Genomic DNA, 14,320 nt, shown 5'->3' with positions numbered 1-14,320 from the left:
GAATATGTGTTATTTATTGCTGTGTGCTTATCACTGGAAAGTAAGTGGATTTCCTGTTTGGGATGAACAGCAGCAGTATTATATTGGCTTTGGTATTCAACTTAAAACTATAGAACCCTGCTCGCACAATTGCTCAGCATAGTATCGTGCTGTTTTTTGTGACTGAATTTTGGAAATCTTTTGGAAATTCTTGAAGTTTTTGAAACAGGAATTTGAAAGCTGTTTAGCAATTTTACAGTTTTTGAATCTCTATAGAAGTGCATTCAAATTATTTCTAAGAAATCTTTTTTTAAAAAAAGGTTTAGCAAATACGCCTCATGCAGTCATGTGATCATTGCTTATTATCTCACTTAATACCAATCTTTGCCTTGTATTACAATGGAGGGTCAGTTGCTGACTATTTTTTAAGACTAATTAGTTTTCACATATGAATGAAATTGTGGAATATTGAGTTCGTACAGGAAAGTAGCTGAGGAAAAGATTAGCTAAGGTACAGAAAGGTGGATCAGGCAGAAGGCTGAATGGGTCTAACCAGTTTTCGTAGGATGGATGTAAGTTTAAATCTAGGTGAGATAACTTTGGATAACACTGCTACTTCTCTAGTCTTTGTATTCTTCAAACATTTTCCTCCTTTTGTAAGTCATTCCTATTTATTTGCAGTGCAGTGTTTTCACTTGCTGCTTGCCAAGGGAGTCTGCTTCACAATGGAAGGATACCAGAGTTTTATTCAGCCATGATGGTTGGGAAAACTAATGATAAATTAAAAAGAAGGCACATATTTGGTATTCATAAAATGGTTGTGGGTAGAACTGTTACTGTCAACGTGACAGCTTCTTTGGTCTAAAGGATGCACACTTGGACAGTGTAGTTTCTGGTTTTGTTTCAGGATTAATTCATTTTGTTTACAATTATATTGTGGATGCCCTGAGACCTGAAAAAGCTGGTACCATGAGCTTGTGTGTTGTGCAGCAGCCTTTTGTGGTGCCTTGTCATGTGCTATTCACTACATCTATAGATTCCCTTCTGTTTACTCTTCTGTTTCTTTTTGATGAACTAGCCTATTTGGTAAACCTGGTTTCCCTTTCATCAACCAATGTTGATTAGAATTAAATCACAGTCATGAATTCAATTTGTGAAAAATGACAGTTATTATCGCCCTGTGTATGTTGGAGTTTGTGGCCAGTTCTCCAGTAATACATTATTTTACTGCTGAAGTTGTTACACCATCTAGTGGCTAATACTAAATAATCCCCAACCTGTTTACTGCTCTTTTCTTGTACTAATTGTATCTAATGCAATTGACGTTTTAATATATATTCTCAGATAATGCAAGTGCTATTTCAGGATGGTTTTCTTTCTGCAGAATTAATTTCTCATTTTGTTTTCAATGAAAGCAGCCTGATCACCATTTCAAGAAGTATTTGCACTTGTGTCTATTTTTGGTACATTTTGCAATGTCTAGTAATTTTTAGAAGATGCTCATTTTCAATCTGCTAATTGGTTTGCTACGGGACTGAAGGTTGTATTGGGGTTTGCAATAGAAGAGTTTCCTCTTCAGGAATTAATTCCTGCATCTGATCTCTACTTCTGGAGTGAAATTGGGAACAATGGGGGGGGAGGGGTGTAGTTCAAACTGGCCAGTACAATAACAAGGATGGCAAGAGGGGGGGGTTTGTAAAATAATGCCATAGAATACTATGCCACAGACTTTGTAAAGCAAAGTAATTGGCTTTGCTTTATTACTCAATGGCATCTACGTCATTGTTTTAGAATTAAGGGATGTTGGCTGTGGTCTAGAGGCATGTGGAGACAGCTCTTCAGAAAGCTACAGTTCTCCTTCTAGCCCAAGACATGATGGAAGAGAGAGCTGCGAAAGTGAAGATGAGAAAGACAAAGGTGAGTTATTCTGCAATTTTAAAATCTTGCTAGATTGTTTTCTAATCTGCAGTCAAATTAGAATTTTCTGGCACAAAGGCTGTTGAAATGGGCTGACTTGCAAGTGCATGTACTATATTTCAATCTGTAACAGAGGGTTGAATTTGTTGGGTAACACTGCATTGGAAATCTGAATTAGATGTTTGATGCAACTGAAATAGTTGCAAACTGAATCCTACAGGTTTGTGGCAGTTTTAAATTTTCATACTCCTGAAGATAGAAAAAGGCAAAATATTGTCATTGAAGCATAAGACCCAGGATGGGGATGATGTTTTAACCACCCTAATGAGCTACTTGTATTTGGCTGTGCTTGTTTTTAAGTATTGCAAATAAATACTGATGTATGTCCACAATCCCTTATCCAAAATCCTTGGGGCCAGTTGCATTTTGGAATTTTTCAGAACCCCTGTGGATACCAAAAAACATGTATGCTCAAGACCCTTATTTTACCTGTCTCAGTGTGGGTGGACTTTAGGACCCAGCGGAGCTCCAGACCTGCGCACATCCTCCCGTGTATGTTAAATCATCTCTGGGTTACTTATAATACCTAATACAATGTAAATGCTATGTAAATGGTTCTTAAACTGTATTGTTTAGGGAATAATGACAAGAAAAAAAATTATTTCCAATAAAAACATTCAGTAAAATATAAAAATATACAGCTTCAAACAAACCAAATCAAACACATGGTAAGTGACTTACTGGAATAAATGTAGAACATCACTGTCACTATAAAACTTCAGTAACTTGACTTTGTTTCTTTAAATCATATACAGTGGTAGTTCAGACACCATAGTCTTCAGTAAGACGCTGCACAGACACCACGATCAAGCTTCTGCAGTAACTCCACTTCCTGTGTTATTGATAATGATAGATGCTCCCTTCTCTTTTACTCATTGTTACCCATAGGGGTATCTGCAGCTCTTTTTGACATTTTCATAGTGAAATTAAACACAAAGTCAACAGTGAACACAAAATATCAGCAAACAACAAATGCACGTGTAACCAGTACGAACGCTGAGCCACAACTGACCTCTGGTGGCATCTGCTAGTGCTGCCACATCACACCTGAGTGACGTCAGCTTATGGCGGAGAAAACTTCGGTTTTCAGAGCTTTTTGGATTTCAGAATTTTGGATAAGGGATTGTGGACCTGTATTGCCTTTATTCATTATTTCATTTCAATTTGTTACTAAATATCATGCAGTGTGAGCAACGTTAACAATAAATTAACAAATCTCTGAAATACTTAAAGGTGGTTCAAGCAATTAAGACAAAATACCTGAATGCAAAAACTATTAACCTACCCATCTGAAATTCTCTAGTAAATTAAGTTTGTTGCGTTCTCTACTTTGTTTCACTACTTAATGTGATTTAGAATGGTACTTGCACGGCGCATTGTCCTTTCTTTACATCTGTCTTGATATAATAATTCATTAAAGGGTTTCAAATCATTGTCTTTTCATCCAGCTGTGACTCCTCCCCTTAATCTTCCTCCACTGGAAGAGTGTAAACAGTCGACAGTTTGGGCCGACATCTGGTCCTGATGAATGGTTTTGGCCCAAAACATTGACTGTTCAATCCTGATGAAGGTTCTTGGACCGAAACATTGACGTTTTAGTCTTTTCCATAGATGTTGCCTGGCTTGTTGAGTTCCTCAAGCAACACACAGAAAATGCTGGGATTTCCATCATCTGCATATTTTCTCTCATTTCTCTTCCTATGCGGGCTTGCTCCTTAGTATCCTAGCTCCATTAACATTAACTCTTTTGGCCTTAATACCATGTATCAAGAAATTTCATTCCTTGTATTTTGTTAACTTCGGTCTTCATTTTCTCCCCTGTAAGGGTGAACTAAAGAACATGTAATCAAAGCTTTGAATGCAGTGATTCTCTTAACACTATGCACCCGAGATTAGAAATTGAGACATAAATTTAGAAAGTGAAAGCCAGAGTTGGGAAGGAGTATGAAAGGAATAGGTTAAAATGTTTTTTCAAAGTTGCTTTTTCCATATATATATACTAATGTGTCAGACCAAATCATTTACTCTGGAATATTAACCAGTGGTGCAGTGGCAAATCTTGTAACCAGTCTGCACATAGCCGAAGAGGCACATCATCACTCAGACCATTTCAGTGAGAGGAATGATTATTTCCGATGACAGAGGGTGAGCTTTCTGTTCCTCTACAATTAATTGCTTGGTTGTTTGCTTTTGATAGGTAAATAGGCTTATAAGAAGCAGATTTTTTGGAGGGAATGATTCACATGCCTGATTTATGGCACTTTGTAGTTTCTTCATGGCTCACGAAAATAGTCATCGAATCAAAGTACTACAGTGCAGAAAGAGGCCCTTCAGCCCATCTAGTTTTTGTCAAACTATTATTCTGCCTAGTCCCATTGACTTTTACCTGGACTTTAGTTCACCATACCCTTCCAAGCTTCTCTCAAGTGTTGACATCAAACCCGCATCCGCCACTTCCATTGGCAGCTCATTCACACTTGCACCACCCTCTGATACCCTATGAGAGCATGTATAATCTGTAAATCTCAATAATCACCCACCCTTTCTGTTAAATTCCATGACTTTTCAGTTTCCTCAAAATCATTTAGTACCTCAGTAGTTTAAAAACATCTTGCCTTTATTATAGCAAAATGCACAAGGTTCATCTTTGATGACCTTCTGCTAATACTTTAGAATATATATATATATATATGATATACCAAATATACATACATGTATATTTGTATACAGAATAGTGCCAGAAAATTATCAGCAATAGCATGAATCTACATTGATTCAATCGTGTTTTTTGTACTTGCTACGATTGCCCACAAGGAAATGAATTTCAGGATTGTACAATACTGTGCAAAGAGTCTTGGGCACATTTATATAGCCAGAGTGTGTTAATACTTTTGCCCTGTACTGTATTTGTCAATGTAGAGCAGAGATAGTTCGAAAATATGGCAGGACCAAAGGTTGTTGGGAATGGTGAGGGTGGAGTGCCATGGTATGTATGTGGGGCAGATAGCAGGGGATGGAACGAGTGCAGGTACAACCAGCCCTGATGTACCAGGCAAGGTCATTTCATTTCTTGATTATTACAGAATGTCTCTCTGGTGGTTTCCTCTCCTCTCCGCCTTTTCCTCAATCATGGTTCCCCTTCGCTGCCCCCTTCCCACTCATGAGCCCACAATAGAGACCCATCATCACTCATGTGTGTCATGTTATTTATTTATTTTATTTTGTAGCAGTACAGTGCAATACCTAAAATGACAGTACTGTGCAAAGGTTTTGTGGCATCCTAGCTATATATGCGCCCAAGATTTTGGCACAGTACTGTATATGGTGACATATCGTACTTCGATCATAAATTGACTTTGAATTTCAGAAGATTTCACTCACCCTGCTCATGAATTGTTGGTCCCACTCAGAGAGAGAGGCTATGTTGCATTCATGCCAGGACCAACAGGACTGAAAATAGTTACTGTACTTGGTGTCACTTTATGTATATTCAATCTACGTATGTAGACTATCTTGTATATTACATTTATTGTGTTCATTATCTTGTGTTTTTTTTTGTGCTGCTTCTGATCTGGAGTAACAAATTGTTTTTCTTTACACTTGTGCACTAGAAATGACATGAAACAATCTTGGAGTTGTAGAGTACTACAGCACAGAAACAGCATACAGCCCATCTAGTCTATGCTGAACTGTTATTCTGCCTAGTCTCATCGACCTGCTTCTGGACCATACCCCTCCCATTCTTTTACTAAGGCAAAATGTTGCAACTGAACCTGTGTCTGCCACCTTTGCTGGCAGTTCATTCCACACTTGCAACATCCTCTGGGTGAAGCAGTTCCTCTTCAGGTTCCCCTTAAATATTTCACCTTTCACCCTTAACCTGTGACCTCTAGCTCTAGTTTTACCCAAATTCAGAGAAAAAAGACTGGTTGCATTTATACTATCATTACCTCTCATAATTTTGTAGACCCTTATCAAATACTCCCTCATCTCCTATATACTCCGGGGAATAAAGTCCTAACCTATTCGATTTAGGAGTAAGAAAGGAATTCAGTAACTTGCTTATTTATGTCAAAGTTGTTTGTTTTGGTTTTAAGTACATACTGTTGTGTCAGACCAAATCAATTATTCTGGAATATTAGTCAATGGTGCAGTAGCAAATCTAATAAGCAATGTAACACGCTGTAAGGTTTCACTGCTAATGTAATGGCCCCTCTGTAATGTTTCACTGCTAAGGTAATGGTTTCTCTGTAGCAGCAGTGTTTGGGTTATGACTAGAGATAATGGAGCATGTTAGCCAATGAGCGGGATGTTGTTCTTGTGTATCTGGGAGCCGAGAATTCACGGTCTTTTGCCGGGGTGAGATGAGGAGAGAAGACGTGAATGGAGGGAGTTGGTAGACCGCTGGACGGAGTGGACTTGGAGTGAGGGTCCAAAGGTCAGCGATGATCGGAGGAGGTTGATGGTGGATGAATGGCCTTATCAGTGAGCTTCAACGCGTGCATTAGACTGTTTCATGAGAATGGCCCCTTTTTTTTGTTTCTTTACTAATCATATAGTCAAATTAAGAATTATAAAGCTCAATCATTTAATCACATTCTGTACTAGTTATCTTGTGGTACTCATTTGTAACGGAACACATCCACATTCAGCATCCACCCAAACAAGATTTCTTAAGTTTGGCCAGGCCGGGAGCTATCATCCCCTATATTAAACTGCTAGCTGAACCAAGAGTTACACTAATTTGCACATAGCCAAAGAGGCCTGCAAATGCTGGAAGTTCAAGCAACACACACAAAATTCTGGTGGAATGCAGCAGGCCAGGCAGCATCTATAGGGAGAAGCACTGTTGAAGTTTCGGGCCGAAACCCTTCGTCAGGACTAACTGAAAGGAAAGAAAGTAAGAGATTTGAGAGGGGGAGAGGGAAATGCGAAATGATAGAAGACTGGAGGGGGTGGGATGAAGCTAAGAGCTGGAAAGGTGATTGGCAAAAGGATACAGAGTTGGAGAAGGGAAAGGATCATGGGACGGGAGGCCTAGGGAGAAAGAAAGGGGGAGGGGAGCACCAGAGAGAGATGGAGAACAGGCAGAGTGATGGGCAGAGAGAGAGAGAGAGAGAGAAAATAAAAGGGGGAGGGCAAAATACTAAATATATCAGGGATGGGGTAAGAAGGGGAGGAGGGGCTTTAAAGGAAGTTAGAGAAGTCGATGTTCATGGCATCAGGTTGGAGGCTACCCAGACGGTATATAAGGTGTTGTTCCTCCAGCCTGAGTGTGGCTTCATCTTGACAGTAATTAAAATGTGTGGCCACTGGGAGATCCTGCTTTCTCTGGCGGACAGAGCGTCTGGCAGATAATCTCTAAGACCATTTCAGTGAGAGAAATGCATATTTCCCAGGATGAAGAGTAAACTTACATTCTGTACAATTAATTGCATGACTGTTTGGCTCCGCCAGATAAATAGGGCCTTGGATCCATTCATCCATTTGTAAATGGGGAGTCCGTTCAAGCCATATTTTCTCATTCATTGTTATCTGGAAGTAATAGTGGGTCTTCAACCCACAATCTTGACACAACTGTAGAGCAAGGCTGGTGCTCATGATTGCGCTATATTGTGAAATATTGTGAAAAATCTGCAGCAGTTTGGTTTCTCCATTGTTTGAAAAGGATGTTTTAGTTAGATTTCCTGCCAATGTATGTCTTCCTTAACTCTTGTCCTATATTAGTATCCTGACTCTGTGCAACATATCTGAGAATTTTTACAATTTAAAGTAAAACTATACAATTACAAGTGGTATCACAGTGGAAGATTCTTGGGAGGAAATGACTCAGTTCTTCATGAACTGTCATGCCTTCTCACAAAACATGGTCAAGGCAAACTTCATGCTGATTTCAACTGATGAATTGGCACTTCTGTGTTGAATGCCACTTGTAAAGAGTTTTGAAAACAAGATAGAATAGATAACTAAGTGAGGGCTTCAGTGTTTATTTCAAGGAATGCCTCATAGGCAACTTTCCTGTGAAGGATATGCTATTCAGAGTAAATTTGAAGGAGTAATGAGGGATGCTAAAGGGGGTAGATTCAGAACACAAGGTGGTGCATCTGTGAGGCCCATGTGCATCATTTGTACAAACTTGAATTCCACTGCGGTCTGCGATTATGTCAGCGTATTTCTCACTCCAGTAGTGCTGTCACAGACATGCCTCAAATAAAGAGATGAGAACCAGGTACAGTGGAAATAGTTGGAGGACCATGCAGGGTACCACAGATGCCAACACAAATAAATATTTAAAATACTTTATTCAAACATAATGGTTATTCTCCAATGTTTACCCCAGCATACATTGTTAAATGCAGTTGTATGCAAAGTCTGGATGAATAACACACATGCAGAAGTATATTGGTTTTGTGTTGCTTATCTGTATTTGACATTTTTGTTGGGAAAAAGTATAAAGGGAGTGGAAGGTTTGGGCGGTCAATCAAGATGCAAGTCATGCCTAATCCAATTGAATGACAAAATGGGCTTTGGGCTTTGTGGCTGCATCTTTGCTCTTCAAGCATAGCTGTATCTGATCAGACTTTGTGAATTGTATCTCCTAATTGTGGAAAATACCTATTTTTCCATTTCATTGTAGCTGTTTATTGAACAATGCCACAATTTTGTGCCATGGCTGTTTTTGTTTCAACATTATGAAGCTTTAGCAGCTCTTATTTCATAAAGGCTAATGTAGATCCTTCAATTGATATTGTTACCAGTGCAATGCCTTTATATTGTCACTATCTTTATTGTCTTATTTTCTTTGGGCAGATTCTGACAGCACTTCAGAGGATTCTGGGAAGGATAGGCAGAAAGAGCGTGCTGCCTGTAACTCTTCCCGTGGTTCTACCAGCAGACCGACCGCTCAGGTTGCACCAGTGCAGAGTGAGAATGGTACTATTCCAGGAAATCTGACAACCCCTTTGGTTCCTCGCATTCCCGTGATGCCTCGAATACACTACATGATGCAAAATGGTGGAACAAAACCAGACTATGTTTCTCCAGTAGATGGTAAAACTGTGGGGATGATTGCTACTGTCCCTCCTGCTGCCGTCTCTCTTCGAGATTCTTCACATGTATCGTCAGTTGGTGCTGCAGAAGCAGGGAAGAGATTGGACCTAATGCCCTCACCTCTGTCTGTGGCAGCTCCTTTCCTTCTGCAGGCTGCTGGTCCTGCTTTACATCCAATGGTGCATAGACATAAAATGACAGCACCACAGATTAATTTGGAGAACTGCCATGTTCCTGGACCCCAACCACCAGCAGGCACTGTGAATATTGGGTCGGCCAACACTGCCTTTATCCCAGTTCACAGCCACTCTCCATCTGGGAAGCTTGCACCATCTTCTGTTTTAGATCCCACCGCTAAACCTTCAACACAGAACTTAGCAGGACTGAACACCTTGTTGCCTCAGACAGATGGAAGTATAGCAGCAGCACCTGAATCTGCCAATTTAAAAGTAATGCTTCCTGCTGCTGGGCTGCCGCCACCTCCACCTGGCTCATACAACTTGAGTGGAACTCCAGCCAGTGTTATGCCTTTACAAGGAACAGCAAACTCACCATCTCCTGCAAGTCAAACTCAGTCCACTGGATCTTCAGTTCCTACCCACACTCCGGGTCCTGTACCAAGCCTCAATACCGCATTAACTCATAGCACAGCTCAGAGTGATAGCACCTCTTATATCAATACAATAGGAAATACTAATACTAATGGAACCATTCAACAAGCTCAGCAGGTTGCATGTGGAGCTTGTAGTTCTTGTGGGTGCCGAGGTAGCTGTGGGACCAACAGCAATCCACTGTTTAATTACTACTACCCTAGTACAATACCTAGCCAGTTTATCAGAGTTCCATTGATCCCTTTAAGTGGAATGACTTCACTTTGTAATGGTAGCTACCTCAACCAAGCACATCAAAACAATGGAACTCAGATGCCCTTTTATCAAAATCCTTACACTAGTGGACTAATACATGACCCTATGGCAAATCAGACAAACTATGGGATGCAACAAATGCCAGGATTTATCCGAGGATTTCCATTAATGTATCAGGTGGCCAACATGGTCACCAATGTTAATGGGTTAGGACCCAAAAAGAATGGAACTGTATCTTGTTATAATTGTGGTATAGGTGGACACCATGCACAGGACTGTAAACAGCCATCCATGGAGGCCAGTCAGCCAGGTAAGCATTGTGTTGTATTTAACACAAATAAAACTTGTTGCAGAAATATCAGGTTGTCACACTACTAGAATCTTTAAAGTGGGCTTTTACATATTCCCTGTATGTAAACTGTGTATCTGAGTTTATAAGTACTGAGAGTTATGGTATGTTAACCAATGTAATTGAATTATTGAATCTTGATTGAAGTTTTGGACAGTGGACAGGTAACAAAACCAGTGTTATGCCATTTCAAGGAACAGTAAACTCACCATCTCCTGCAGGTCTATTAAATGAATTGAAAGTTAAGTTCAGTACAACTTTGAAAATTTCAGGATTCAATATAATTCAGCTTCTACTTTGCAAATCTGACCATTTTATTGATTTCTTAATGATCAGAAGCAATTTCTGGATTTTTTTCTTTTAACAATAGGATGCCAGGGGTAAAGGTCAGACTACATACTTCCACATAGAACAAATGTTCTTGGCATTATCTTCATTTAGTGTCTTGCTTTTTAATTCACACTGCTCTGATTTCTTTGCGCTGCTGTTGTGCTGAAGTTGGGAGTGTTTGGCAAAAACATTTCATAACTATATGAACCAAATCGTATTCAGATATTATTTGACTAGAACAAAAGACAATCTTTGACGGTAGTTTTGTAAAGATGTTAGTTCATTGCTGTAAATAGTTGAAACACTATAAATTTGGTTGCTATCCCCACCTGCAAACAACTGTGCACCTCTAGCAAAGGGTGGGGGGGGGGGAGGGTGGAAGAGAGCCATCTCTCTGTGAAATAGAAAGTGAGAACTAAAGATTGCTTCCAAATTCTTCCATCGCTACAAAACAGAAATAGTCTCTTGTTCAATAAACCGTTTGAACAAAAGTATTCTTTGCGATCATCTTTGATATATTGGAATGTACTGTCTAAATTATACAATTTGAAAGTTCTTATCTCTAAATTATTGATATGGTTATATGTTGTAATAAATCCTGCAGTGAACTTTAACTAATACCATCTTTTTTAAAACAGGTGCCTTCAAGTTAAAGTTTGCCCCACCTCGTGATTTGGATTCAGCCGACTAAGCTAGAAAATTTGGCATCATAAGCAGTGAGCTTATAATGTGGGCTCTAATCACACTTCTGATCCTCTTTTCATTCAGCAAAAAAAACTAAATGGTTTTCTCCATTTGTTTGAGATTAGTACATGGTCACTGAAGTCTGGATTGCCTTGAATTTTGGCATTTTTGTTTCATCTGAACACTCTTCACCTGTTTTGGCTACAGTGTTTCTGCAGCAAGCAGAGCAGTTTGTGTAATGTCCTAGAAATTCTTACAATAATGACCTCTGGTTTTGCACTGATGAATGTATTGTACCAAGTGGCACGTGCAATGTACATTGTAATAATTTATGGCAGTGTTTCAGAATCTACCTGTCCAGTAGACACTGAGCTGGAATGAGCAGACAGCTGCCAGTTGAAATGCTAGGTCACATCTTACATCGTATTACATCTTTTGTCTGCATCAAATTGTCTTTGTGTTTTGAATTTCTTTTTGTTCTCATTTAATATTATCCTTTTTCAGTTTATGTAGAAGTAACTCCACTTTCAAAATTAGACATGAATTTAAAAGTTCCTTGACCTACTGGAAAAAGAAAAAGAATCTAGACATTGGATAATACCTTTTATAATGATTTTTGAAGAAAACATTTTGGAAAACTGAGTGCTGTAATAATCTTGATTTTAAAAAATATATATATATAAAACAGGAAACACTGTTTTCAAAGTTGTCTGGTTAGTGTTCTTTTTCAGTAGAGCTTAGAAACATACTGATTTCAAAAAAATATATTTAGAGAGGCTAATTACTCCTATTACTCTAGGTGATAGTTATTTTGACTTTGAATTTGACAATGTTTTTTTTTCTCCCCTTTGACTTTGGGTAGAATATTGAACAGCTAGCTGCACCTCTTTCTCTCTGAACCCCTTCTTTATACTGTACCATTAACTAACATTGGAAATTACTTAATTCTTTAGAGACTGAAAAAAAACATTAAGCTAGACCTTCCTAGAGCAGTGTTTACTTGGATTTTCTAATGTAAAACTAATTTTGTGTTTTTAGTGATACAAAAAATCTTAAAGTACCATGATTAGAGAAACCACTGAAACATTTATTTAGGTAGCATAAGCTCTGCAAATTGATATTTACCAATTCATATGAATTTTCCACTACTACAATGTGAAGACTGACACTCAATATTTTAGATGGTATTAAATCATGTCAGCAATGCCCCTAATTTATGCTGCTGCTTTTTTCTTTTTTTGAGAGAAAAAGCCAATATGCACTATTTGTATTTCTGGGTTTATTTCTTAAAAGTGCACTGACATTCACAAGATGATGGCAGTTTTTGAGGGTTGTTGCATTTTGGTTCAAGGATTGCTGTCTAATCTTGTTTGGCATTCCTTTAACATTAACTCTAATGGAAATATACAGAACTATGATATTTGTGTGCAGTGGTCTGCTTTTTCTTTAAATGAAGTATCCCCTCAAGTGGGCTGATGTATTTTGTTGACTTGAAACAAAGCAACAGTGTCATAGGATATGAGTTTTTTGTAGGATTTTACAAGTCTTGTCATAAAGCCCCATGTCAACAAAATGCTTACAATATATTTTAAAAAAAAAAGAAGCTGGCTTAATCTGTTTGGTTATTCTAGTTGAGCTGCTTTGAGTAGCTAGACTTTGTGTACAGGACAGCGACCTGAATTATTTCTTGCATGATTTTAAAAAGAAAACTGCCACCTGAGTAAATCAGTTAATAACTTATTTTCAAATCTCCAGATGAAGTGTGGCAGTTAATTTCCTTAAAGCACATTTCTTTTACTTGGATTTTTGGATGACCAATTGAATACAAAGTAACTATCTTAGTGTGACTGTGCTGTTAAAATTAGAATGAGAGACTGAGAAACTACATGAGCCTGTAAGACGATGTGTTCTAAATAACTTGGTTGTATTAGAACTAATTTTATGGCTTAAAAACTGTACTGTATATAGGAGGTATATTGCTACCTTCAGTTTGTTCATTTGTTTACTGGCATTCTTTGATATTCACGATGTTATGTACTGGAAAGGTCACTTATATTTCTAGAACAATTTTGGGATTTTATGCAACTTTTCCCCCTGAATTAATAGCAATAAAAAATAAAAATCTTTTATTACAGCTTCTTATTTTAAGCTTTGTCCTTGCCTGTAATGCACTCAAATCTAATGTTTTGACATTAACTATGGAATAGGCAGTTCAGTGAGCAGAATACAGATGGAGAAGAATATTGAATCTCAGAATTGTGTCTTAATTGGTGGTTTGCTGGTTCCAAGTTTATTCTCTTGTCCCAAAACATATTTTTGGTGGAAATTTCCAGGGCCCTTGTTAAAGGCACTAAAAGAAACAGCGTATCAAGCACAAATAAGACATGCCTTTTTATTGATGTGCCCTTTTTATTTTGTTTACCTTTTTTGATGGATAAATTGATGACTTCTGGTTAACTTGTTACTTTTGATCCTTGCAATGCAAGCACGGTTGGTTGCAAGAATATGGGCCTTGGGGAAATTATCTGCTCTTGGGATGATTACTCGTGCCTGCACAGATCTAGGTGCTTCTCCAAATACCATGTCTAAGGTAATAAGTGTTGCAAATATTAAAGTCTACCTGGAAACAAATGTTATTTTTTTTCCTTTCTAAAAGGTAACAACAAACATCATCCTATAACATTGACCCAATAATGAATAATTACAAATTGTTAGACAAATCAAGAATACTGAAGTTGCTAACATAAACTTTTAAGATATTTTCCTGATTGTCATTCTGGAAATCTACCTGTTATGGCAAAATTGTTAGCTTTAGTTTTAATGGATAAATATGAAGAGTCAGTTACAGGTACCCTTTGCATTTATGTAATACTTCTCTGGAGCATGAACTGTCAGTATTTCGGCTATTTTCTAAATGAAAATTTAGAGGTGCAAAGACACTTGGGAGTCCTCATGCAGGGTTCCTTAAAGGTTAACTTGCAGGTTGAGTTGGTGGTAAGGAAGGCAAATCCAATGTTAGTGTTCATTTCAAGAGGATTATACTGTAAAAGCAAGGATATGATGCTGGGCTTCCTGGGATAATGAT

General features: G+C 38.2%; 1 protein-coding gene across 3 annotated transcripts in view; it reads left to right on the top strand.

The window, feature by feature from the left end:
- Positions 1–13,384, top strand: part of LOC132378364 (zinc finger CCHC domain-containing protein 2-like) — a 59,824-nt gene extending 46,440 nt beyond the window's left edge. Inside the window, exons 12-14 of one of the 3 annotated variants that reach the window (XM_059945222.1) lie at positions 1,771–1,896; positions 8,767–10,182; positions 11,190–13,384. In XM_059945222.1, the coding sequence (XP_059801205.1) occupies positions 1,771–1,896; positions 8,767–10,182; positions 11,190–11,242 (1,595 nt within the window). In that variant the 3' untranslated portion in view covers positions 11,243–13,384. The remainder of the gene's footprint in view (positions 1–1,770; positions 1,897–8,766; positions 10,183–11,189) is intronic. The other 2 variants (XM_059945223.1, XM_059945224.1) reach the window with 2 other exon arrangements.
- Positions 13,385–14,320: the final 936 nt, after the last annotated feature.

This window comes from Hypanus sabinus, chromosome 20 (genome assembly GCF_030144855.1).
Source record: "Hypanus sabinus isolate sHypSab1 chromosome 20, sHypSab1.hap1, whole genome shotgun sequence".
NCBI classification, from domain to species: Eukaryota; Metazoa; Chordata; class Chondrichthyes; order Myliobatiformes; family Dasyatidae; genus Hypanus; species Hypanus sabinus.
The sequence above is the reverse complement of the archived record's forward strand: the minus strand, read 5'-3'. Positions and strand labels throughout refer to the sequence as shown.